Source organism: Urocitellus parryii, chromosome 13 (genome assembly GCF_045843805.1).
Source record: "Urocitellus parryii isolate mUroPar1 chromosome 13, mUroPar1.hap1, whole genome shotgun sequence".
NCBI classification, from domain to species: domain Eukaryota; kingdom Metazoa; phylum Chordata; class Mammalia; order Rodentia; family Sciuridae; genus Urocitellus; species Urocitellus parryii.
The window spans coordinates 17,507,311-17,534,317 of record NC_135543.1 but is presented as its reverse complement, the minus strand read 5'-3'; the positions used below and the strand labels follow the sequence as shown (position 1 = coordinate 17,534,317).

The window sequence follows — 27,007 nt, the reverse complement described above, 5'->3', positions numbered from 1 at the left end:
TCTTTATATAGATTCCTTAGAGTCACCAAACACAATGTAATGCCCAGAACAAAGAACAGTGAATGTAATGTCCTATGATGCTGATAATGTGGGCAAGTTTAGAATATTCCTGGGATCTTAATTATTCTTTAGCTGGTACACGGACTTTGGGTCACTATTCTCTAAGATCAACCGCCTACCCATACACTTTTACTTAGTATGATGGTTTTTAAAATTCATACTTCTTTTCCTAATTGTTGGCTCAGAAAAGAGAGATTCAAGAAAAGGGAGGAAAAACTAGCACTTGTTCTTGTTCTTAAAGTGTCAACTCTTGCACACTAGACACTGGAGGAGACACTCTGCTCCCCGCGCCCCCCACCCCCCGGTCCCCGCCAACACACACACTTAAACTCCATTTATTAGATAGGAAAACAGAGATGCTGAAAGTTCACTGACCTGTCCAAAACCATACCTGGTGGGAAGAAGAGCTGGAATTGTAACCCGGGTCCCCCATTCCAAAGCCCATCTCCTTCAACATCCCATCTGTTCCCACTACCCACTTCCCTGAGCCCCCAGGTCACTCACTTTATTAAACAAATGCAAAAGCACTGAGAGTCATATTAAAAGTTCATTGATAACGTACATAAACAATGCTTAATTAAGTTATAGGCATCAAGTGAGATGTCCAGTAATTGTTTGTGGCCCTAAAATGGCTTGAGTCTGCATCTGTGTTCCTTCTTCCTCTGTGGTTTCACCAATTCCCCTTTCTATCTTCTTTATCCTCCTGCATTCCAAAGGCAGTCATATCACATAAATATTCAGGCATTCATAAAATCATAAAACTGAAAGCTTCCTAAAGTCACCTGGTCTCACTGCATTGCCTTTTATGAGATTATACAAAACTAACACTCAAGAATGATATTGAGCATACACTATACAAACGTCAAGGAATAACAGAACTCAGATTATGTTAGAACCCAGATTATGTTATTTTTCAAAGTGTTTGCAGGGACTGCAATGAAGAACATGACATAAAATTGCCACTAGAAACAATTAGGTTAAAAGTGAAAGAAAAGATAAAGAATTTATCCTATATATACATGGATGTACACATGGGCAATATCCTCCATAACTTGACCCTGGGAACTATGAAATAATGGAACATGTTACCAAGGGCAGAAACAAGATGTCAATGGTTTTGTGTGTGTGTGTGTGTGTGTGTGTGTGTGTGTAAGAATGGTCTGATTCAGTATTCTTGTGCTGGAGACTGCAAAAAAAAGAGGAAGGAAGGATATAAACGGAATCATTTTCAACTGTCAGTTCCTTCTAGGCCACAAATTTTATGTTCTCTTGTATAAAATAGATGACTTGTAGTTAAAACACCCCAGGGGACACGACCCTATAAGCAAATTTCAAAGGAACAACTGTTCAACAACTATGTGCTTCATTTTTAAAATTATCAAACATCACAAAACCCTCAAGTTCATTTCTAGGCAACCCTTGGCTCTCAGCGCTGAGGTTTAGCAAGCCAGTGGAAACAGCTTTCTAATCTACTTGGAGACAATACAATTAGCAGATTGACAGAGTGAGCTCCCCAGATGCTGCAGGTCAACCAGTTTCTCACATTGACTTTTCACCTGTCCAGTGTTTGAAAAGTGCAGTCTAAATGCCTGGGGTCTGGGAGTTTCCCAAATAGTGCAGACTAAGAGGGTTGAGAGACTGTTCTTGCAGATAAAGGTGGGGTGGTGACCATGTTTTTAAATGAGGCAGAGTAAAATACTCTGGAAAGAACAGATAATGTTTTCTAAAGGCCTACAAACACATATTTAGAAAAAGTGGCCATGCACCCTGACTTGGCCTAGCCTGAAGAGCCAACAAGCAATGTTCACGAGGGTCCCTGCTGTCATAATGAATGTCTTACAGTTGGTTATCCCTGGCAGGACACAAGGAGGGGAAGGAGCCTCTCAGACATTAACCAGCACCACATTTGCTGGGCACCACACCTGGCCAGAGTGATGGCCAAGCACACGACTCACTGGCCTGGCCTAGTCTGCCTCAAAATGGACATACTTTGGAGGGAACTATGAGAAGAAAGAAAAATGGGATTTTAAACAGAAAACTTCATTAATTTAGTATGTACAATAGTTCCCATTTGGGACAAGATCCTTTAGAAGAAGGGTCTGAAACATGTAGCATGATGCTTTTTAATTTGCATCAGATGGTAAACTCTGGGCCAATGTTGAGAAATAAAAACTCACATTTAGTGAATTTTGGCCACATACCTTGCTAATGTCTTTTAGGATTATCTCATTTAATTTTCACAATGACCCAAGGAGTGGATTCTGCTACCTCCCTATCAGAAAGGGGGCTTAATGAGGTAAGCAAACTGCCTGAAGTCACACACCAGGAGGAAGCAGCAAGGCCACCTGACCCAGATCCCAACTCCCTACCAACTGTGTTCTCAGTTTCATTAAAAGCAGTCACTGCCCACATAAGCAAACTATAATTTTTAAAAACATATTTTAGACTTAGACTTTTCATCCTATGACTATACTTCTCACCTTTGTCTTCTATGTTTTACATGATTATACTGCCCTGTAATTATATGTAACCATATCCCTTGCTATAACTCACTATATCATATATTCAATTCTATGCAAAACCAGTGCAAATCTCAAAAATTTCCATTCTGGCCACCAAGCAACAACCATGTCCCTAAAAAACGACAGTGTGAAACATTTTTATCTGTTTACAATCATGTTTTCTTGCTTCAAGATTTCTTAGTAGAAATAAACAAAAAGACATAGTTCAAAGGTCAACTTTATAATTGTGTAGAAAAGAAGGGAGGATGTCTTAGTCATTTTCTATTGTCACAACTAAATACCACAGACTGAGTAATTTTTATAGACTAGGAGTTCATTTGGCACAGCTCTGGAGGCTGGGAAGCCCAAGAGCAAGGCACCAGCATTGGGCGAGGGTCCTCTTGCAGCATAGTGACATGGCAGAGGGCACTGCATGGCAAGACAGAACAAGCATGCTAGCGCAGATCTGTCTTCTTCTTTTTAAAATTTTTTAGTTGTAGATGTACACAATCCCATTTATTTATTTATTTATTTATTTATTTATTTATTTATTTGGGGGTACCAGGGATTGAACTCAGGGGCACTAGACTACTGAGCCACATCCGCAGCCCTATTTTGTTTTTTATTTAGAGACAGGGTTATTTAGAGACTGAGTTGCTTAGCGCCTCACTTTTGCTGAAGCTGCATTGAACTCACGATCCTCCTGCCTCAGCCTCTCAAACCCTGGGATTACAGGCATGTTCCAGTCTGCCTGGCTTATTTATTTATTTTCATGTGGAGCTGAGGATGGAACCGGTGCCTCACACATGTGAGGCAAGTGCTCTACCACTGAGCCACAACCCCAGCTCTCTCCTCTTCTTATAAAGTCACTATTGCCATCATAGGTGTCCCACCCTCCTGATCTCATCTAACCTTAAGAGTCCAATTCCAAATGTCATTAACATATGAATTCTAGGATTATTTCCAATACATAAACTTTGGGGGACACTAGAGAAAGAAAACTTGAGAAACATGAAAGAGGAACAGGAGGGACGGAACTGACTGTTGGTTCCTCTAAAAGGCACTGGGTTTGGCTTAGTGTGCACTCATTGAAATGCAAGTAATAGGGCAGGGAGCCTACTTCTGGACAATCTGGAGAGCCACAGAGCCCGTTTAGTGATTTTCTTGGTCTTCATTGCAAAACTCCCCCACCAAGCTTTGAAGCCTACACACTATTTCATTTATCCTACATTCATACTCTGTGCTGATCAGCCCGCAAACATTTTGTGTACCATCTTTATAATAAGTCTCCAAAAGATTTTCTCTCTGCTTCATAAGAAGACTGCCTGAAGCAGCAAGGTCTCACTGAACTGGAAGCTTCTTGTAAATAGAAACCACGGTTTTCAATTCAGAATAGCAGCACTAAACAATGAGTAGCATTGTGGAATGAACGAATGGGTGGTCTTGGCCTATGTTCAACACCACTGCCATACCCCAAAGCAGGCCCACTAACGATAGGTGTGGTCATCCATCAAGGTTTAAGTGGCTTGCCAACCGTGGGCCACAGAGAATAGTGATTTGCTAAAATGGTCACCAATTACCAACACCCACCCAGGACCAGGACCCTAGATGAGCTTCTGAGATCCAGAGAAATCTAAAGCATTCCCAAGAGAAGTAACCTTCTGCCTCCGTGAAAACCACCAGAAAAATTAGCTCCATGAAGGTAACACATAGCTCACTTGCTCCTCTGTCGCTCAGCACTGTGTGTGACACGTGACCAGTGCTTACGCACACCTGGTGGCTGGTTGTTGGATGGATGTGGGAATTCATGGATGAAAGAGAGGCTGTGTAAGTGGGGAAATGAATGGAATGAGCAAAAGAGGAAACAGTTTCCTGCCACATTAGGAGTGAATGTAATGGGACAAGCCAGCCACCAAGCTGACTCAGGCTCCATAAATACCTGAAACTTAGGCCCACACTTCCAATAAAGAGTAGTGAACTTTTTAAAGTAAGACTCTAAAAGATAGAACACTTAATCCCTGTTTTTTCAAAACCACTTTCACATTTTGATTATGTAAGCATGAAGTGGACATTATTATCCTTTGATGCCTACCAAAGCAGAGAACGATTAATCCCAGAATTTACGAGCTTGTAACTTCCTGTCTTTGCATAACATAGACACACATTAAAATGATCAGACATTTGATACTGAGTGGAACATTGGTTCAATCCAGGTCATTCTGTGGGAACTCTGCCCAGCCAACCAGTGAGACTGAGGCAAAAGGTGGCTTGATCGGTTTGGACAAATCATAGAAACCAGAGTGGAAGGAGAGGTGGGAAGGATGCTCTTCCACCTGGTTTCCTTTCTCTAGTCTGACATCTCTATTAGGGCTCTTGATGTTGATGGATACCATAGTAACATGTAAACAAAAAAAAAATGGCACCTTTCTGCCTCTTTTTTTCTACTACATAAGCTGCAAACCTGATTCACACTAAACCTTTTATGATGATAAAGTGTTAATAATGAGAGAGTTTGTTCTCTACCAAATAGGAGTAAATGGAGAGCAGCCAAGTTTTCTTCCACTAATATTTAAAAAGATGCACTGTGGCATCTGTGGCTGAACTGTATAAGAAATGCCCTTGAGCCACAGCGGCAGGCAGGACGCAACCTAATATTCAGAAGCACGATTGAACAATTTTCCAAGTGAAATGATCTGCTAAAGGACTAGAAACCTTTGTCCCTTTGTACAATGGGAAACGGTGGATTCTGAGAGCAATTCAAGTTGATGCTCAATGACTTCTCCTCAGAGAGGGGAATACTCCTTTTGGTCCTGCCTAATGGGGGCTAATTTGCCTTGAGAGTCTCCACAGTGTCACACTCCTGTCCTGAGTCCTGAAACCCTAAAATGTATCTACAATGAATGTATTTCCTGTGTCCTAATAAGAACATTTTTTTGCAATATTAACACGTCTCGTATTGGTCCATATCTACAACAGATGATGTCTTAAAATTAATTGCCAGTATTTTGTGTTTCTCAGTATTGTACAGAAATAATGGTGTGTCCTGCATTGAGTGAGTCTTGGATGCAATTCAACATGGCACTTGTAATTCATTTGTGCATTTGGTGTCTCATTCTGTACACGATTGTTCTGCTTAAAAGTTCTCAAAGGGCAGTCACCATATGTGTACAATCCTCTTTTTAGTTCCATGTCCAATGTGCCACTTTGATAGCTGCCAATGGTGCTGCTGCTGAGAGCTAAAAGCAATCACTGAATGCTGCTTAGTGTCTCATGGCTTCAGTGGAAAGTGGCTAATTCTGCTCTCGATGTTGATCTAATTAGCTATCCAAACAGAAAGAAAGGGCCACAGCAGCAGCTCAATCCATTTCTGAAGGACTTCTTTCCAATACAATGATACATGCATTTTTTATTCATGTTGCTTCTGCCTTATAATCTAGCTACCTTGAACCTCCTTTTGAAACTCATAGTACAAATTTTCCGCTTTTTCCTTTGTAACATAGAAAGTAATGGAAAAGGCTCTAAAGTTCAAGGGTAATGCCTTGAGAACTCAGTTAAGTGATCATATATTATGCAGAAACTTACAAATCTAGAGTGACCAATACACACAACAGCACTGCATCCAGTACTATTTTGAATTTCATAACTACTTTGAAATAACAAGCCTAGCATTATGTTAATGAAGAAACAGTGTACCTGTGTTAGGGGACAACTCATCCAGCAGTTTCACCATGCCTTCTCCTTGCTTGGAAGTCCACATCTTGATGGGGGATCCACCTCCAATCCTGCGATACTGCTCTTGAATTTTGGGGGTTCGGCGTTTGGCGATGAATGGTGCCAGCTTACTAAACCATTTAACATGTAGGTAAGTGGATTTTATTCCACCTTAGCAACCTGAGAAATATTTTCTACTCAATAAAGATAAGCAAAAATTTAAGACAAACCTAACAAGGTCAAGCCTTTATAAATAAAAGCTTGAGGTCACTGACACAGCTAGTTCTTTGGACAGAGAACAGAGAGCTGAAGCTAGATGTTCTCTAAGGAATAATCACCTCTGCTCTCTACTAGTTGTTCCAGCAGCACACCTGGAAGATTCAGGACTCCTGACATTCACACAGAGAGCCCTGGATCCTTACTAGCTACTATCTTATTTTGTACCTAACAAGAATTAGTATATAAAATATAGGAAATATATACTGCTCTTAGTTTAACAAAATGAATGTTAATTTATAGATATGTACTTATAAATATGATCAATGATGTGTGCAAAAAATATGTACATTGCAACACTGTAAACAACTTAATTGTCTATGAGTGAAGCACAAGCCTATCATTATGTTAAGGTACAATCATATAGTGCAATTCTAAACAGTCATTTAAAAAAATGAGCTAGATCTATGTATTATGATATAAAATAAAATATAGTGCTAAGTTTTTTAAAAAATAGCAAAGTGATAAATAATGTTCATAAGTACATTCACATTTGTGTAACAAAGTTGGGGAGGAATATTTACAGTATATATATATATATATATATATATATACACACACACACATACACACACACACACACACATACACATACATACACTCAGATATGCATTGACTATTTCTGGATGTAACAGTGTTTACCTCTGGGCAGGAAACTGGGAGGCTGGAGTTCAAGGAAAAGGGACACTTACTTTGTACCATCAATATATTTATACTATTTACATTTTTAAATCATATTTATGTATAAATGTTTCACTGAAAAATCTATTTTAAAAGGAAAGAAGGACATAGGAAAGGAAGAATGAAAGAGAGAAGGAGAATAGCAGTAATCCATATTCAAGTACAAAAGAATAATCATCATTGCTTCTCTGAGTGTTAATCAGCCGTTACATGCCAAGTACAAATATATCTTTAAAAATCTTTAAAGGTACTTCCATTGTGTCAAGACAACTGCAATTTCCAGGGCTCTGGGGAGGAGAGGGCTCAAGCAGAATGCTCACTAACTAGCTTCCACCCTATTAGTTCTTTCTGTATCACATCTTCTGAGTTCCTAAAGACGGTATGCTGCTGTTCTAACCACTACTAGATATGTATTGAAACTCTTCAATTTTTTCAAACTCCAGAGCTGAGGTACATGTAAAGCCAAATGCACTGCATATGTTTTTTAAAGTGCAGGAGTTTATACATATCTTACTTTTGAATAGGAAGTGTCATGAGGTCTCGGTCCAAGAAGAGCCTCAGAAGGAAGTCATGAACGTCTCCAAGAGTTTCAGGGCCTCCCATGTTTAGCATTAATATTCCGGTTTTTGGCTTCCTGTACAAAATAAAATGCAACAGTTCATTTGTCACACATTTTATTTTCCTCTAGGACATACTTGATTCAGCTAACAAACTCTCAACTGGATCCAAATGGAAAATCTACAGACCTTTTTGCTGCTACTCCATGGTTGCCTATTTGGGGACACAACAGGCCTCCACTTCTCCATTTTCCCAGCTCAGACTCTGACCTGCGTCTCTTAGCTCCATCCATTGCTCTTCACCAGGCTCAAATGTTTCCCTATTAACCTGTCAGCGCTAAACAAAGATCTGATTCTTTAGGGACTGAGAGTCAAAGTAGAAATATAGCAATGTCCTGAGGCTGAAGAATCTGTACATGTCAGAGCCTTTATGGACATATAGTTCTCAACCTCCCCAAATTTCAGGTTTTCACATGTGCTAAATACAAGTCAAAAGTTGTTTTGAGAATTCAGTGCTCAAGTACTGAATTACTTAGCATGATCTGGCACATAATAAATCTGATACAAAGAAGGATTCCCATGTAACTTTAAACCTCCAAAGTATAGCATAAGCCCATCTCTCACTCATTTATCTGCTCACTTTTGTGAATTATAAAATGAGTCTTGACTTCAATTACTTTTTGCTACTCTGCTTCCTTTTCCACTGCCTGCCTTTACTCTTTCTTCCATGACCCCTGCTATGATAAACTACATTTCTCACTCTATGCTTACCTTTCCTGAAAATCCACTGCTTAGAGAATTCCTGGGGAAAAAAAATGTCACTAACATTTAAGTTAGTCCAAAGCTAAAGAATCAAGCATTGCATAAGTGGGAAGAAGCAAAAATAAAGTAAAAGTTGTTAACAAATGTCTTAAGTCAAGTAGCTTCAGGAAAATTGAAAAAAAAAAAAAAAAAAAACAGAAGTACTATACAGAAAAAAAAAATTAGACTTCTAAATCCCACACAGCGTTGGAGCCTATGCGGCCTGAAGTCAGTCCAACTGGGAGTTCTCTACTCCTAATCCCTGCCAGGGGCAAGGTAAAGCTCAGGGCAAACTGACTGTCTCCATGTGCTCTGGGAACCACCAAAGACCATGACTAGGGAGACCCAGAACTAGAAGGTCAGGGTCTGAACTGGACCAGGAGAACTGGGGGCCTTGTATGCCCCCATGAATGGAGAGCCAAGTGATGGCAATGAAGAAAATAAGAACAGAGTGTTTCTTCCATTTGTCTCCCTTTTCTTTTTAAAATTCAAATATATCTATGGATTCACCTGTTCAGAACATCTCACAGAAATGGAAATACAACTGTTTCTGGTTTCTTTCCCTTAGCATAAAATGTCCAAGTTTAATCCATGTTGCAGGAAAGAATCAGTATTTCACTGCTGTTTATTGCTGAATAATATCCTATTGTATGGCTGTATCCTCCATTTATTCCTGATAAAGCAGCTGAGAAATAGCCAGCAGAAGTTTATCTAAGTGGCATTATTATGAATGGTGAGGGGCCCACTTCCTAAACCTAACATGGGGCCACCTCTGGCTCCCACAGCAGTAAACCAACCCTGCCGGGATGGTTCTCTTTTGGAAGACTGTTCTTAATGTGTTCTGAAAGTAATGATATTACAATTACATCTTAACAGCAGTTTAAACAACTTTAAGAACATTTGGCAATAACATTAGGGAGCAGCATGTGTCTAATTTATATAGGTGGAAACTACTTTCTTGATCAAACACACTGTAGGTGAATGAGACGGAAATCTGAATTCTCAGCTCAGACTTTAGAGTAAGAACCAATTAACAGGGAAAGGGGAGATGCAGCATTACAAGGAAGTCGGAGTTTTTCTAATTTAGATCCCATTTTAAAAATTAACTAAGATCACTTTTTATATAATTGTCTTGGACCAGGGTTTCTCAATCTCTGCACTCTTGACATTTTGGGCTAGATAATCCTTTGCTGTGATGGACTGTCCTATTCAATGTAGCATGTTTTGTAACTCCCTGCCCTCTACCTACTAGATGGCAACAATACATACCCTACCCCAGGATGACAACCAAAAATGTCTCCAGATAGTGCCCAATTTGTCCTGAGAGGAATAAAATGTCCCCAATCACATTTATAACCACTATCTTAGAAAAGAGAGTTTAACCCTCTTTTGACTGAACCAAGTGATGACACTTGGTTCATTAAAGATGTCATTATTATAGAACTTTTCCATATAGAAGTCCTATTACTAAATTAATTGTGGTATGGTTTTCTTTTCTTGCTACCTCAAACTTCCAGAAGCATCATTTTGTGAGACTAATATGCCTTTAATCTTTATACTTAGACCACCAGTCTTCTCCTGGGATCCTGTCTTTTACCCTCAAAATCTGTGACTCACAATAAATTAAGTGCATTTTCCCATGGATTGCTGCCAGTTAAAAGATTACTGGTTAAGAAACCCCAGGCTAAAAGACTTACCTAAGCCACAGAGGGTATCAATGCGCAAACGGGATTTAGAACTGTGTTTTTCATCTATAACACCTGAGCTCAGAACAAGAGTGGCTTAAAAGCGGATGTTACTCTGCCCTGCTCATGATTTTGCAGACCCATGTTGATCTTACACATGAAAGAGATGCACATGATTTGAAAATGCCCAAATACACATGCACTTAATTCAAAACTGTGTTGTGCATGATGAATGGCGTATTAGTAAGCCCTAGTCGGACTCCGCTCTATTCCAGAAAGTGAAGTGCAAAGCTTTAGTCAAGGGTCTCCGTCTCTTCTCCCCTCCAGACAGAGCACACCTGAGACCAAGGTCTGACTGGTCGAGTTCCCTCTGTTTAAACATAAAACTGTATGCAGCAAAACATATTTGAAAGGTTTAAATGTTTTGCCATTCTTATATTCTGGGACTCTCAAAATATAAGGTTTTTCTTTTGAACTACTAAATGGACATACTAGGAACTTAATCTCATCAATTAATAAAGAAAATAATAATTTTATCCTACTATATATAATCAGCATTAAGGAAAGGAAACAAATTCCAAATCCTAAATTAAACCTTCAAGATGTAACTGACCTGTGGATCTAGGCCACCTAGAGACAGGCTGTAGTTTTATAAGATCTGCACCAAATCTGCACACATACACATATACACTGCCTGTTTTGGGAAATAGAAGAAAATTTACTGTAACACAGTTCTATTCATGTGTTCATACATTATTTTTGCTCTCACATTGCAACAGCAGAGGTGCAGAGCAGTGAAGAGATGATATGGCCTGCACGCCTAAAAAAAAAAATTATTACCTAAACCTTTACAGAACAAGTCTGCCAACCCCTAATCTAAAATAGCATCATCTAGTATGGTTATGGTTTGAATGTGAGGTGTCCTCCAAAAGCTCATGTGTGAGACAATGCAAGGTTTGGAGGAGAAATGATTGGGTTATGAGAGCCTTAACCCAATCAGTGAATTGAGTGGTAGCTGAAGGCAGGTAGGGTGTGGCTAGGAGGAGGTGGGTCAATGGGGGTGTGCCTTCAGGATATATATTTTGTATTTAGCAAGTGCAGTCTCTTTCTCTGCTTCCTGATCATCACATGAGCCACTTCCCTCCACCACTTTCTTTTGCCATGATGTTCTGCCTCTTATCAAGCCCAAAGGAATGAATGGAACCTCTGTTTAAACATATGGACTGAGACCTCTAAAACTGTGAGCCCCCAAATAAACTTTTCCTCCTCTAAAATTGTTCTGGTCAGGTCTCTTAGCAGCAGCAAAAAAGCTGACTATAACAAGTATTCTAATTTAGTTCAGTCCAACAGCACAATGCCTTCAAATGGCCTGCCATCAGAATAATACACAAAGGCATGTATTGTTTCAACTCAAATACGGAAAAACCAGAAATAACCTATGACTATAATGTGAAACTGGATGAATTATGATTTAATAAAATACTCCTAAGCTACTAAAATAATACAGAAGAATATTTATAATTATATGATGATACAATAAGTAAAGATAAGAAATTATAAAATAGTATGTATAGCATTATGACATTTCAGTAAGTATATATCAAGTGAATACAAATAGATAACAGAGATAAAATGTTAGATGGTAAGATTATCAGTGATATTTTTTATCTTTTATTTTTCCCATTTGTATTTTTATTGCTTTTCTATAAATATGATATAAAGTAACTTAATAGAATCTAGGGCTTATTTTAGATTTTTATTTAATTTGAATAATTTAAATTAAGGCTATTTATGTTATTGGCTTTTGCCACTAGAATAATATAGTGATGAAATAACTCTCCTTCCAGGATCCCACACTGAATCAGTTTTTCACCTTAAACCAATACCTATTCCAACCCCTAGGAACTTAGGGATAAGGTGGGAAGAGGCACTGCTGAAGGCAGGAGGACCAGTGCCCTGCTTGGCTCACTGTCAACCAAAAATGACATCTGTACTTCTCATCCTCCTCACTAACTCCATCTTTTAGGAAGACTGAGAGTTGAGAGGAGATAGTTTGCCAACCATATGTCCTATCCCTAACAAACTTCATTTACTTAGCATTCCATCAATGAACCTCTCATCACCATGAAAAACTGCAAACATGAAATTGGAATATTCCATTTTCAGGGCTGCTTTCCTACACTGACATGGGGTCTTGTAGAAAGGTCAATGAGTTACACAGGTCACAGCTACTTTCCTTCTTTCACTCTGCCTGGTGTAAAAGCTCACCATTCCTTGGTACCCTTAGATCTAAACAACTTTCCTTTATAGAGTCTGCTCTAGCTGCCCTTCAGAGGAGGACCTAAGGACAGTTGTGGCTTCTGCTATCAAAGAGGACATTCTGCAACATACCTGCTGCCTTCCACCAGCAAATAAAAGAGGTGAGGAAGGAAACATAGACTTGATTTATTTAATAAACTAAAAATCATAGTATGTCATTTATAATTATGTTCTAATTATGGTAGAGTCTTCTATAGGAGTTCTTTTAAAAAAATATTTATTTTTAAGTTTTTAGGTGGACACAATATCTTTACATTTATGTGGTGCTGAGGATCGAACCCAGTGCCTCATGCATACTAGGCAAGCACTCTACCACTGAACCACAACCCCAGCCCCTCTATAGGAGTTCTTGATAAGTTAGTTCCTCTCTATCCTGTATGGGACATGTTTCACAGGCATAATTATGTTAAGTTCATAAATACATTTCCAGCATACACATAATTTGTGGGACCTATTCCAAGACCAAATTCTTGCATGATGTGCAGGCTAGTTTCATGTGTTCTCTTTTCAACAAAAGCCCTGCTGAGGGTTAGGGGGCATTAAAATTTGTAGTTTAACAGCTATTTAGAGGAAGCCAAGAAAATAACATAGCCCTTCCGATATCCTGGGTTTTCCCAGTACCTCTCCTCCTAGGTATCTTGTAACCACTGGTGTGTGCAACAATAAAGACAAATTCTTATTTGTACCTAAAATGAGACTCATACCTCTTTTCCAGTTGAGCTTGAGGTTTTGTACTCTTAGACTGTTGGGCCTTCTCTGTGGTGCCTGCCGCTGCGGCTGAACCCAACTGACACCTCCATGGCTGACGGGCCCTCGAGCTGCCATGCACCACTGTGACAAAATTAAAGTGCTAGCATGAAATCTAGCTGGAAAGTAATTTCTTTTGAAGAGGTCCTCAGGGTATAATTCCTGGCTTTAAAATTTAAAGAGATGTGATGGCAGAGGTGATATTCCCAGTATTTCTCTGCAGGCGGGTAGAAGCACTTAAGGCCTCTCCAAGGGGATGGGTGGAGATCCGCTGCCCTGGGATGGCTTATGAGAGCCTGCAGGGAGGCAATTTGGAAGCCACATACCTCCTCTCCCTGCCTTGGCTGCAGTTTTGATATGATCCCTCATAAGAACCCCTGTACATTCTAAATGTTCCTGAGGGTGGTGGTCAGGGAAAAGGTGAGGGGTCCACAGAAAGATGAAGGGTTACTGATTTAGGGAGTGAAAATTGGGCCACTGTCCAATGAACTGCAGATCTCATTTCTGCCTCCAAGCACCAGTAAAGCACCAGTGCTGTGAACCCCAGTAATGCCCGTGAGCCCTGGCAAGGGTCAGGAGCCTCTGCTTTACAGGCCAGCTCTGGCCATCCTCTCACTGCACCCCACCCACCCCATGGAGTGTGCAATCGACATGGCCAAGGAGATAAGCCTGCCCCAGAGTCCACACCCCACACACCAGACCCAAATCCCAGGACTTAGGAATCGATAATTCTCTGTTCTGAAAGCCCCATCCCATCTGCAGGTCTGCCCATCCATCCTCCTGAGGGCAGACTGTGCCATCAGTATAAACAATCCTGGAACTGAAGCGTGGCCAAGGGGTGGCAGGAGGCAAGAAGAGAAGCAGGAAAGCCTGAAGGTCGACTTTCCCAAGGCCTCCACATTTCTGCAGCAGCTCATGAGAGTTCAAGTTCAAGAGTGTACCCTTGTAGTTGAGACCAAGGTCTATGTCAGAGGACAAAACACATCCCATTTTATTAGCTTACTATCCCACATGTGCTATATATGTGTGACCATATATACTTTTGACCAGAGCCTCACAAGAGTTAAAGGTAGGCCTGGAAAAGGCACATGAATTGAAGAGTCCACGTGCCATGCTCAGTTGTAGCAAGAGAGTGTTGGTCCTCAGGCATACAGTGAAATTAAATTGAAGCCAAATAGGTATTGAAGAGGGCAACATGGGACAGTACTACTGTTTCCCATGCAGTTCACAGGACCTCCTTCCCCACTCTCAGGCCAGTAGGTTAGAAATCAGCTTGAGTCTATGGCCAAGTCACCCTGAATGTCTTGTCTTGTCTTGTCTTGTCTTGTCTCATCTTGGAAGCTAAGCAGGTTCAGGCCTGGTTAGTACTTGGACAGGAGGAATCAGCTTGAAATCAGCCTCCTGCTGTAGTCCTAAGAGGCAGAAGTACACTGATGAGTAATTCAGGCTGTGGACCTGCCAGGTCCGACTCTGAATTAAGTTCTGTCACTTATAAGCAGTAACCCAGGGCCAAGTTATGATCTTTCTGAGCCTTCACTTTCCAGCTATAAAATGACATTTTGCTATTGGAACTCTTATGAGGAATAAAGCAGATAAGACAAGTGAAGCACTCCGCAGTGTCCACCACGTGGTTGGTGCTATCATTAGTTTCATTTGTAAGTTTCTAGAGAATAGAAACTATACCTGCTCTGGGTTCTCTTAAATCACCCAGCATGTGTACAAAATATAGGAAAATTATATCAGTAAGCCACATAGATTTCCAACTATCCAGATTGTGCATACTCCCAACAGAGCCAATTAAATGGGTTTGTGCTGAGTAATCCTAACTAAGTCAAAGTGAAAGTACAAACTGATATAAAGAAGTTGAATTCCTGCCAGGTCCACTGGTGCACAACTATAATCCCAGATAACGGGGAAATCGAGGCAGCAGGATTGCAAGTATTAGACCAGCCTCAGCAATTTGATGAGACCCTGTCTCAAAATATAAAGGTCTGTGGGTAAAGTTCAGTGGTACAGCAACACCACTGAGTTCAATCGCTAATACTGGGGGGAGAAAAAAAAAGTCCAGTTTCATTCACATGAAGACTCAAAGCAACACACATCTCCTTAGTTTAGAAAAGTTTAATTCTAAACTACATAGTAAGATTTCACCAAGTTCTTAATTTCATATATGAATAAGATTACATCAGATTACATGGGGTATGAGAACAGAACTTTGGTATTCCAAAATTTGACCACTGGTCATAAATAAAATTTCTTCTTGCAAACCTAAAAAAAAAAAAAAAAAAAAGGAAAAGGAAGGAAGTTGGGATAGGACTAGATTCTCCATCTAGTACATTAGGATTTCCTAGTACAGTTTGGGAAGTGGTGGCTTTTCAAGTTAACTATTCCATGCCCTTGTTTACAAAATTCTTTTCTCCATGGCTGACCAAATTTGAGGAGAGAACAGTGATGCTGCTAATAAGAGATGCTTTCTACTCAGGACTTAGGGTTAATACACCTCTCTCTTCAGGGCATCTCTAAGACACTCTCCTCCCCTAGAGAGCTTAAAGGTTCTAGAAAAATGAAGTGCCTTCTACCAAACAATTAGAATTTGTCTTGCAAAAAAAGTTAAAAGTAATCATTCAAAAGATGAGCTGAGACTGCTAAATACAAAGTATGTATTCTGGAGCCAGAAAGATCTGGGAAATCCCACATAGGATCAATAAGCTGCACTTGGGCAATTCATTGAAGCATTGCAAGCCTCACTTTTCCCATCTGTGAAGTGGTGATAAGGCTGACTTACCAGCTGTTGTGATGATTAGAGGGGGAAAAAAAACTATGCCTCATCCCCAAAACAAGACCTGACCACTGCATGTGGTTAGGCAAAGAGATTAAGAGTACTCAGTAATAAGACTTGCCCACTTACACTCCAGGACCAGGTAACTTTGCCCTGCCCGCTGCCTTTACAGGGACAACTGGTCTACCTGTGGACCAGCTATAAACAATAAAGGTTCTCAAATAGGGGTATGCAGAAGAAGAAAAGATGATATAAGAAAATAAAGCTCCACAACTCCAGGGAAAACTCAATAGAAAAAGCATTAAAAAATGTATCTGTGGCTTAAGTTCATGAGTATCACTGGTTCTTCAAAAGCAAATTATTTTTAATATTTTGGATGCTTTGGGTAGAGCAGAAGAGGGTAGAATGCAAAGTACACAAGACTTAAATATATAATATAACCATTTTCTATCACATGGGAGATTGGGATTATTTCAAAAGGTGCACATAAAAATATGCATCGTTTTATATAATAAACAGTAGAAGCCAAGCACAGTGACTCAGGAAGCTGAGGCAGGAAGATAAGAAGTTAAGCAACTTGGCCAGACCCTATCTCAAAATTAAAATTAAAAAAGGGCTGGGATGTAGCTCATGGTAGAGTACCTCCGAGTTCAAAAGTAGAAATACAGTTCTATATTGCGAAGATTAATAAACACCTGGGAGGGAATTGCTGAGCAGATGCCCATGGTAGTGATAATGGTGATGCCTGCTTTACCGTGACACTTTCCAAGTGACAGGCCCTTAATGTAACTTCCTTCCCGCAAACCCCAAAACCATCGTTAGTACAGATGACAGTAACTAAGGCTCTGAGTAAGTCAGCCACAGCTCACGTCCACCCAGCGGGCCCGGGCGACTCGGCGGCGCGCCCCGTGAGCCGGCCCCACCCGGCGGCCTCAGTGTCCGTCCTGGGTACCTCCGCAACGCCCCTCGCAGCTCAGGAGCCCGCAGGCCGGAGCGCCCCGCTGCGAACCGCCCACTGCCCCCGGGGACGCAGGGACTTCAGCCTCGACTGCAGCCGCCACAGCCCCACTTACTCCCATCGCGGAGCAAGGCTCCTGCAGCTCGCAGGGCCGCAGCCATGTTTGTGCCGGCAGAAAGCATTTCCGGGGCAGCCTCGACCGGGCTCCTGAGTTCCTCCCGCAGCGGCACCCTCTGGTACCGGCCCAACCAACACCGAACCTGGGGAGCGCTCCCCACCCGCGCACCGATCCCTTTTCAGGCGCCGCAGCACCCGGCACCCTCGCGGCGCGCACGCTCATTCGCTGCCCGGCGGGGGCGGGGCCCGACGGGGGCACGCCCCTCTCGGGATGTCAGCTCATTCGCTGTAGGGTCGAGGAGGGACCACGGGGTGGGGCCAGATGGGGACACCTCCCACGCCGAGAATCGTCCACGCTTGGCCTACTCTGTGGGAGGGCGTGGCTGAGAGGGCGGTCCTGGCTAAGAGACCCTGGCTGGGAGCTGACCACTACGTGAGGAAGTCTCCAGGCCTGGGCTAGTGGCCACCTTCCCTCCATCTCAGGTCAGTGCACCAAAGTGCCACTCAACTCCTTGCCCGGGACCAATCTCCTGGTTACATCTGCCAGTCTAGCCGAGGTAGGAATGGCAGCATGATTTCGTGAGACTCTAGACATTTCCATCACTGTTACCTAAATATGAGGATGATTTTGCCTGTTGTCCAGTTTGCCTGACTACTTATAGCCTAAGTGTACAGACTCTTTTTTTTTTTTTCTTTATTTTCAGGATAGAAAAAGGGAGTGTTTTATATCATGCACTCGTGTGACTATTTGATTTCTCAGCAGCACCTCTAAAGTAGCAGTTTTGCAGGTGACAACAAACAGTGAACATTATACCGCTGATATGAGAGTGTTAGGAAAAGTGAAGTCCCGGCTGGCAAGTGCGTATCTTGGAAGCTTGTTATAGTAAGGTTTGACGGGATCATTTCCGTGCACCTTCCCAAATTAGCGGCCCCATCCCCAATTTCTTGTTCAGAGGAAGCCGTACACTTTTTTTTAACAATTCCTACATTCCTGCACCTCCACCAGTCCATATATGTTCAATGTGTCGTGGGGTATAAGACCAGTCCTTGGTACACAAAGGTCTCAGGAATCATTCATTCGTTGAACAAATATTGAGCACCTATTGTGGCAATGGGTGCTGGGCAAACAGCCGTGAACAGAGAAGACCAAGTCTCCTGTAGAGTGTTAAGGAGAAAAACAGGAAATAATCTTGACAGAATATTTTGATTGATGATGAGCAGTTAAGAAAAAGAATGAAGCAAGGTAAAGGGATGGAGGGGGCTATTGTAATTTGAGTTCCATGGGTCAGAGAAGTCCACTGACATTTGAGCTAAGGCCTAAAGGAATTAAGGGACCAAGTCATGTGGAATATTCAGGGAAGACAAAAGTCTAGATCAAATTGAAAACCAGATTTTACAGCTATAATTTGTGCTCTTGATTGAATTAATTTATTGGTTTCTTTATAACTATAAGCCCAATGCAAAATGTCAAAATTAAACAGATTGTCATTCATATTACCTCCATGATCTTCTAATGCAAGTATGGCATTTCTTGAGAAAAAGTAATAAAATTTGCTGCAAGTATCAAACTGCCATCCTGGGCATTTTGCTAATTCTTGACTCATAGCCAAAATTATGTGAGTTTGAAGTTGCACTTTAAAGAGGTGATCTTTATAGATAATATACTTTTCTACATAGAGCCAGAACCCACTTTTTTCTAAATAAACTGCATAAAAAGACTCTACTCCATATTCTGAAATGCTGTGCTGGAATAAGTATAGACGAGAGAATTAGAAAAGGCCAGAGGTTCAAGAGGTCAGATCTATATGAGATCTTCCTGGTCACCTCTGGGGGACCCTGGTTAAGTCACTCCTCTAGGCTTGTGCTGAGCCCCACCTGCTAGGTAGAGATAAGAGGAGTTTCTGGCCCCTTCCAGGAAATGCTGATGATTAGTGATGAGGCATAAAGGTTCCAAACCTCATAAAATCAACAGTTGGGACAGATTAGGTTTGTGTTCAACCACAAAGGAGAAGGGAACTAGCAAAAATTTATTATATGTATCAATGTAACAATATTTTTAAATAAATTAGCACCATTTTATTCGAGTAATGCACCTATTATGGACTCATAGGTTAAAACTGAAGATGGAACTTCACAATCTGGCTTCAACAGAGAGTACATACAATTGTTATTTCTAATCTATGGTTTATTTCTTACAAGCACCAAAGACAACAGCTTTCCAAAGTGTAACTTTTTATGTTCCCATGAAAGGACAGCAGATAAAATATGCTTTTATATAACTTCTTTTCAAAACTGGTAGAAAATATGGCCCTTTACTCAAAAATTGTGAGCTCTGATGCAGGTTTACTAAGAAAATCAGAAGAGACCTTGAAAGACTAAAGGAATTTGCAGAACTATAATGGGGAAACAATACACACACACACACACACACACACACACACACACACACACATTTTTTCCTGGCTTACACATTTTTAACAAAATTATATACCAATTTCATTAGCAAACAGAAGGCTAAAAGGCACAGTTTCTGGTCTGCCTCAGATAAGCAGCACCCCTGCCACAAGGGAGAGAGTTTATCTCAGCCTGGGTGACTTAATTAGTAAATAAAGCACTTGCCTGTCACCAACAACACTCTAGTTCAGCAAGTGATTCTAAATAAAATTAATTTGTTGGTTTCAGCTCAATGCTTCAGGAAAGCAGGGAGAGGATCCTCTAATTCATTATTTGCCATGATTGGCACCTCTGAGCTATACAAACTAAATTCAGATTACTCAACTCTGTGCCTATAATCAGAAAAAGAATGGGGGAGGGGATTCAGTGCAAGAAAAACAGTGGCTGCATGTGACAAATGGTAAGCTATAGTGATTACTCAGAAAAATCTGATCGGTTGTCCCCACCATCGTTTTATGACAAAGAAGCACCAAATCTAGGTCAAAACAATGTACATTTTGACTTACCCTTTTTAACTGAATGTTTCACATATTTACTGAATGTCCACCACGAGTAAAGCATTCTATCAGGTAATATGGAGGATAAAAGCTTGAAAAAGTTAAGAAAAAAATTGTGCACAAAAGTAATTCATTTGCTGGGCACAATGGTGCATGCTTGTAATCCCAACAACAGGGGAGGCTGGGGCAGGAGGATTGCAAGTTCAAAGCCAGCCAGCCTCAGCAACTTAGCAAGGCCCTAAGCAACTCAGTGAAACCTTGTCTCTAAATAAAATACAAAAAAAGAGCTAGGGATGTGGCTCAGTGGTTAAGTGCCCCTGAGTTCAATAACTGGTACCAAAAAATAATAATAACTCATTCACTGATGAATAAATACATGGGAAGTCAGCTCTTTGTCAGGTGGGTGGCAGGCACTGGGCATGCAGAAATAAGTTGGAGTCTCTACCCTCATGGAAATAATGTTCTAGTAGGCAATAATCTGAGGACAAAGATAAAAGATATACAATATAATGTCAAGTATAGCTAGAGGACTAGAAGAGAAAGCAGAGACAAAGGAATGCAGAGAGGCTTGAACAGCTAGTTTGTGTAGCACAGTCAGACAGTCACACCTCTTTGCAAACATAACATCCAAGCAGGGACCTGAAGGAGGGAAGAAGCTTGGGCAATCCTTGGCATTGCTTGGCTGGCAGCAACTGCAACACACCAATCCCTTCCTCCAATGTCATATGGCCATCTCCACATGCCAACTTCCCCTCTTATCAGGACACTAATCCTATTGGATCCCACACCTAACAGCCTTATCTTAACTTTATTATATCTATAAAGACCCTATTTCCAAATAAGGTCCTATGTACAGATAGGTATTAGTTAGGATGGCAACATATTTTAGGGGGACACAATTCAACATGTGATAGGCTGCTGGGGAATAGCAAAGGGGCCATGTGGACTGAGCAGAGTGAGTGGGTGGGGCTGGGGTGAGACAAAGGCCCACTGATGCCGAACTTAGGTAATGACTATCTTCTGGGTGATCTCCCTATAGTAGTGAGGCTCAGGTTCCTGAAGGTTCACTTTGTGGAGCAGAGGGGACATGGGAGTTCCTGAGCCAGCATTAAGACATGTTCTGCACCACCTAACACTTTCATTTACATTAATACTTTTCATTTACTGTTTTGAGCTCAGTTTTGGTAAAAGTTGTTGTTTGGAGACTTCCCTGCTCCAAGTGGTGATGGAAGGGTTCTTATAGAGCCTTTCTGCTTTTTGCAGGACCTAGGGCTCTCATCCATCTTGGACAGGTTGGTATTAATTTCTCTGCTTGGTAGTCCTGCTCCTTGAAGATGTGCGAGTTCAAAACCCAGGGAATAGATTCTTCCCAGAAAGCTTTTACTCCACATCCAGAGCTCTGGGCAGATGGTAAGTTCTTTGTCTTCTTCTGGGCTATAGGACCAGGATTCAGAATTTCTTCTCACAGAAGCAACAGGCCTCAGAAGCCCCTTTCCTACAGTTCATGGACTAGTTCCACCTTCTTGTTCTTGCATGGCCCTTCTAGGAGCTTCCCTATTCTATAAGAATGCTATTCTTTTTTTTTTTTAATCTTTGTTTTATTTATTTATTTATTTTTATGTGGTGCTTAGGATTGAACCCAAGGCCTCACACATGCAAGTTGAGCTCTCTACCACTGAGCCACAACCCCAGCCCTAAATGCTGTTTGTGAATGAAACTTTAAAAGATTCCTCAATGCCTTACCTGGTTCAGTTCTCCTCCAGCCCCATCCATTCATAGCTAAATCTGAATGTGCAAAGGGAATTCTTTTTATGTCACTGTAACCTAACAACTCTGATTTTGAGAACCTCTCTACCTCCTCCCTCCAAATCTGATGCCCTGAGATGTCTTTTTTCACACTTAGCTAAGACTGGGGAGGGTATTATATTTATCCGAATGTATGTGTAGTAAGGAACTCACTGGTGAGCAGAAGTTTCCCCAAAAAATTAAGAACTGATTTCTGGCTGAGTGGGCAAAGAAATGCTTTTTATCAAAGCGGTATTAGAATTTATAAAAGGAGGAAGAGTAAAATATTCTGGATGTGGGGAGATACTATGGAGGTAGACCAGAAACAGATAAAGAAAAATTAGTTTCACATCCTCCATACTGTATTTAATTTCACCTCTGTGATGGTGTACTAGAAAAGACCTCTGCCACCCAGAGCACAGCCCTTGTTAACCATTTAAAGAATGTTTGTCCAAAACTGATTGTACATGACTGATTTACCTAAACTTTAAACTTCCCTGACCTCTCTTCCCCCTTAAAGACTGATGAGAGCAAAACAAGATTAAGAGATTTTCAATATTTACAGGGGCATTGTGACCTTCTGACTATGCATAAGAACAACAGATTGCTAACCATGGGGTTACAGTCTACAGCCATCAATCACTTCCTAACCAAATCATGCCCCTCTCTTCCTCCTTTGCTTCAAGATGAAAAGTAGCTTAAAACTTGTGCTGAGTTAAGAGGGTCCTTCAAGACCCTAGTTTACCACCTTCTCAGGTTGCTGGCTTACTGAATAAGTCCGTTTGCTTCCCCAACAACTTGTCCTTGGTTCACTGGGCCTTTTGCAAGTGTCAAGAAAACGGACACGGTTTCAGCAACACTAACTATAATAAGCAAAGTTTGGTAGATCTTTGGGTCATGCCTATATTTAGCCAACAGGAAAAAAAGTTGGTAATAATGTTTTCTACTCATTAAGTGCCAGACACTGTAATTCTTAATCACTGTAGCCATCTTACAAAGAGGCAGTGTTACCCTATTTTTCAGATGAGGAAGAGTTACAGGGGTTCCCTGACTTTCCTGAGGCTATATAATTGGAAAGGGACAGAAACTAGTAATTGAACCCTGGTGCATCTGGTTCCAATGTTAGGGCTTACTCCCTTCCCTCAGGCTGCATCTCAGAAAAAGGTGGCAAAAAGTGGGGACCAGGGAGGTCCTATCACTCACTGGTCATCCCTGTAACCAGTGTCTCGAGTTTGTTAGAGCTGCTGTCAGCCACGAGAAGACAGTTATGAATTCAGATTCACAGCTGAACCTGAATATGCTAAGGAAATTCTTTTTATTGTTATTGTAACAGTCATAACCTAAGATTAGTGCCTATCTACCCATTCCCACAACCCAACATTAAATGTCACTATTACCTTTCTATAGACACTATTTCTTTCCCCATTTACAGAGACCTCATCACTCTTCACTAATTTGTCCTTCTAACATCTAATAATTGAACATTTCTTCCCTTTTATTTATGCCCATTTCCTTCCAATTGTCCTCAAATACAGTAATGATCTCCAGGGAAAGAAATTGCTTGAGCCAGGCCTGGTGGTGCATGCCCATGACCCCAGCAACCCAGGGGACCAAGGCAAGAGGATCACAAGTTCCAGGCCAGCCTCAGCAACCTAGCAAGACCCTGTCTCAAAATAAAAATAAAAAGGGCTGGAGATGTAGCTCAGTGGTAGAGTACCACTGCGTTCAATCCCCAATACCACAAAAGGTAGGAGTTGGGAGGTTTAAACTAGTGAATGTAGTTTATTCTATTCACTCCCAAATCCCACTGAAATGTCAACAGAGGTTTTGGTGGCAGTGCTGCTTTTTATTTGTATTTAGGCACAAGTCTAAAATGATAGGGAAAAGGGAACCATAGTAATAGAATTTTAGAATCCAGAAGGCAGACAGGTTAAGTGTTTGATATAATAGATCTAAGAAAATAATCTTAAACTGGACATCCTAAAACAACCATCCAGATTTATACAACAGAATCCCTCAGTGGCTCAGGACTGGCAGGTACCTCTGAAGTGGAGATGAAAAGAAGATGCTAGAATGAGATAGATCAAAAATCTGTTAAAGCAGCCATCAGACTGCCTAGATTCTCACCCTTCTGTGGCTAACTAGATTTGGTTCCTAGAGAAGTAGCAGAAGCCTCTAGATGGCAGATCCCAGACACTGCTTGAGAACAGAGACAAAATGAAAACTGCAGAGGATAATGAACCATATATACTTCTGGAAGGTGCAGAAACCCAACCCTCTCCTCCTTTTTCCCTCCACAGGAAACCCAGACAGCCTAAGGAAATGACCTTAAAGTACTGACATGGGGGCAGAGGAGGCTACTACCCAGCCAAGAAAGCTCAGTGTACAGTAAGTCTTACATCTTCAACATGTGCTCGGAGCATCTAGAGGACATTGCAGTCTCTTGTTCTGCATTATGAGCAGACAATTAAGCATCAATTGACATCTGAAAAAAAGCTTCTAACAGGAAAGACATAAACCTACCATAAAAACAAACTTGGAGGAAACTAGGATGATACAAAAAGAAAACATGAATTGGAAACTTTAAAGAATTTCTAATAAAACAATTTAGGAAACTTTTTTCACAACTGAAGAACATGGCTTTGAATAGAAAGGGCCCACCAACTGCCCATCAGAATGGATGAGTGATCCCAAGAAATAGTATGCAATTTCAGAACTTTGGGACAAGCTTCCAGAAATGACAGGCCATATGTAAAAGATTAGATATCAAAATGCTTAGGAATTCTCAACAGCAACACTGGAAACCAGATGTCAAAATTCTAGGGAAAAATGCTTTCTCAGCCCAAATTCTATACATAGACTATGGTTTAAATGTGACAACAGATTAAAATAATTTTTAGGCATGTCATTTCATAAATTTACCTTCCATTAACTTTTTCTTAGGAAATTACTGGAGGATCTACTCAAGCACAAGTAGAAAGTAAACCAAGAAAGAGTAAACGTGGGATACAGCAAACAGGATATCCAATATAGGAGAAAAGCAAAGGGAATACTCAGGATGACAATGAAATAGATCCCAGGATGGCAATTGTTTTCTAAAAACAGAGGGCAACTAGTTTCCAGGAAAAAGTAATTACAAGACTATCCAGTATGTCTGAATTCATGATACCAAGATAAAAGCCATTAATCATAAGGAAAATCAAGATTTAGACAGGAAGGGAAATAAACTGATTTACTATGTGGCCAACCAAAATTAAAATTTAACTAAGTGGAAAAAATGGAGAGATGAGAAGGGTACATGTTGAGTGGTGGGGACAGGAAAAGGAAGAAGCAAAATCCTCATCTTCTATAGAAGATCAATAGATAATGTCTAAAACTGAAAAAAAAATCAGTGTAATATAAGCATGTTACTCAGCAATACTGATGGAGGCAAATATCTAAAGAATAAGCTAAAACTTTGAATACCTCCATCTCTCTGAGCCTGTATGCTAAATTATACCAGAATCAAACTGGATTTTGACTCTAGAAACTAGTGTCTGTCCCACATACATAACCTCTTCATCTTTGATCAAATTTCTCTCTTCAAAGTTCATTATCCTCCGCAGTTTTCATTTTGTCTCTGTTCTCTCTTCAAAGAGAATGCTCTTTACCAAATCATTATGCTAGTAACAACTGATGAGAAAGATGGAGGCTTTTCAGCATAAGAAAATTTGGGCTGGGGATGTGGCTCAAGCGGTAGCGCGCTCGCCTGGCATGCGTGTGGCCCGGGTTCGATCCTCAGCACCACATACCAACAAAGATGTTGTGTCCGCCGAGAACTAAAAAATAAATATTAAAAATTCTCTCTCTCTCTCTCTCTCTCACTCTCTCTCCTCTCTCACTCTCTCTTTAAAAAAAAAAAAAAAAAAAAAAAAAAAAAAGAAAATGACCAGCCCACAGAAATGACCTAAAGGTACTGACATGGGGGCAGAGGAGACTACTACCCAGCCAAGAAAGCTCTAGTGACCTTACTGGAAAGCGATTTCCACATGTCTATGAACTACAGCATCTGAATGTCATGACCCCTGTCCTTTTTTTCTGGAGGGGCTGAATAAAATAAACTGATTTTAAGAAGGTTTAAAATAATTGAAACATTATAGTTTCTCAGCATCACCTCAGTTTTCCTATTTCAGCTACAATGATTAATATGAAACCATTTACTAAGGACCCACAGTAATGAGGGTTAAGCTTAGGAGGCAGGTACTAGTGACCATCAACTCCATGTCATCCTCACCTGAGATGTTTTAAAAATGTCCTGCCTTTTCCCTGAAATTCAGATTCAACTGTTCTGGGATAAGGCCCAGGTACCAGGGACCATAAGGTCCCCAAGTGATCCCAATGTACAGCCAAGGTTGCTTAAAGACAGAACTGAACTACTGTATATATTAAACATGTTCAGGAATTGCTAGAGGCAGCAAGGTAGGAGAGAGCTGAACAAGGTAGAAAAATCTGGTTGCTAGCAATGGCTGAACATTAAAGAGGTAAAGTTGGTGTATAAGTCCTGATATTTCTTGATATGATGGGTTACATCCCCTATAACCCATCGTAAGTTAAATTGGTAAGTTGAAAAAGTACTAAATGCACCTACCATACTAGTAACTCAGCCTAGCTTACTTTAATTGTGCTCAAAATATTTAACATTATAAGTTTATAGTTGGGCAAAGTCACCTCACACATAGCTTATTCATAATGAAGTGTTAAACATCTCCTATAATTTACTGGCTACATTAAAAATGATACAGAATGTTTGCCTGGTGATGCTTTTGCACCATCATTAAACCTGAAAAGTCATGAATTAAACCATCCTGAAGTTGAGCGCTATCTATAATTTGAACAGCTACAGTACCATCTTCTTGCTTGTCTCTAACTTTGGGCATGTCTGTCACACAAGAGCCAAAATGAATAGGCATCAACAGTTTCCAGCTAGAAAGATCCATAAGATGAAGAGTCCAGTAAGGAGTCCCATGAGAGGAGAACTCAGAACCAGGGGTGTCTGTGAGCTGTGCATGGCAGGGACAAGGAATGGTATCCATGGCACTT

General features: G+C 40.8%; 1 protein-coding gene and 1 long non-coding RNA gene across 3 annotated transcripts in view; one reads left to right on the top strand and one right to left on the bottom strand.

Moving 5' to 3' along the window:
- Fech (ferrochelatase) overlaps nt 1–17,400 on the bottom strand; it is a 33,980-nt gene extending 16,580 nt beyond the window's left edge. The window contains exons 1-4 of one of the 2 annotated variants that reach the window (XM_026393191.2): nt 17,191–17,381; nt 13,296–13,422; nt 7,744–7,863; nt 6,255–6,403 (exon numbers count right to left, since the gene is read on the bottom strand). In XM_026393191.2, the coding sequence (XP_026248976.2) occupies nt 6,255–6,403; nt 7,744–7,863; nt 13,296–13,422; nt 17,191–17,257 (463 nt within the window). In that variant the 5' untranslated portion in view covers nt 17,258–17,381. Of the gene's footprint in view, nt 1–6,254; nt 6,404–7,743; nt 7,864–13,295; nt 13,423–17,190 lie in introns of both variants that reach the window. The other variant, XM_026393192.2, reaches the window with a different exon arrangement.
- Nucleotides 17,401–17,530: 130 nt separating this feature from the next.
- On the top strand, nt 17,531–24,316 carry LOC113185899 (uncharacterized). The gene is made up of 3 exons (XR_003301184.2): nt 17,531–17,675; nt 21,407–21,553; nt 24,229–24,316. It is a non-coding gene; the product is annotated as an uncharacterized LOC113185899 (long non-coding RNA).
- Nucleotides 24,317–27,007: the final 2,691 nt, after the last annotated feature.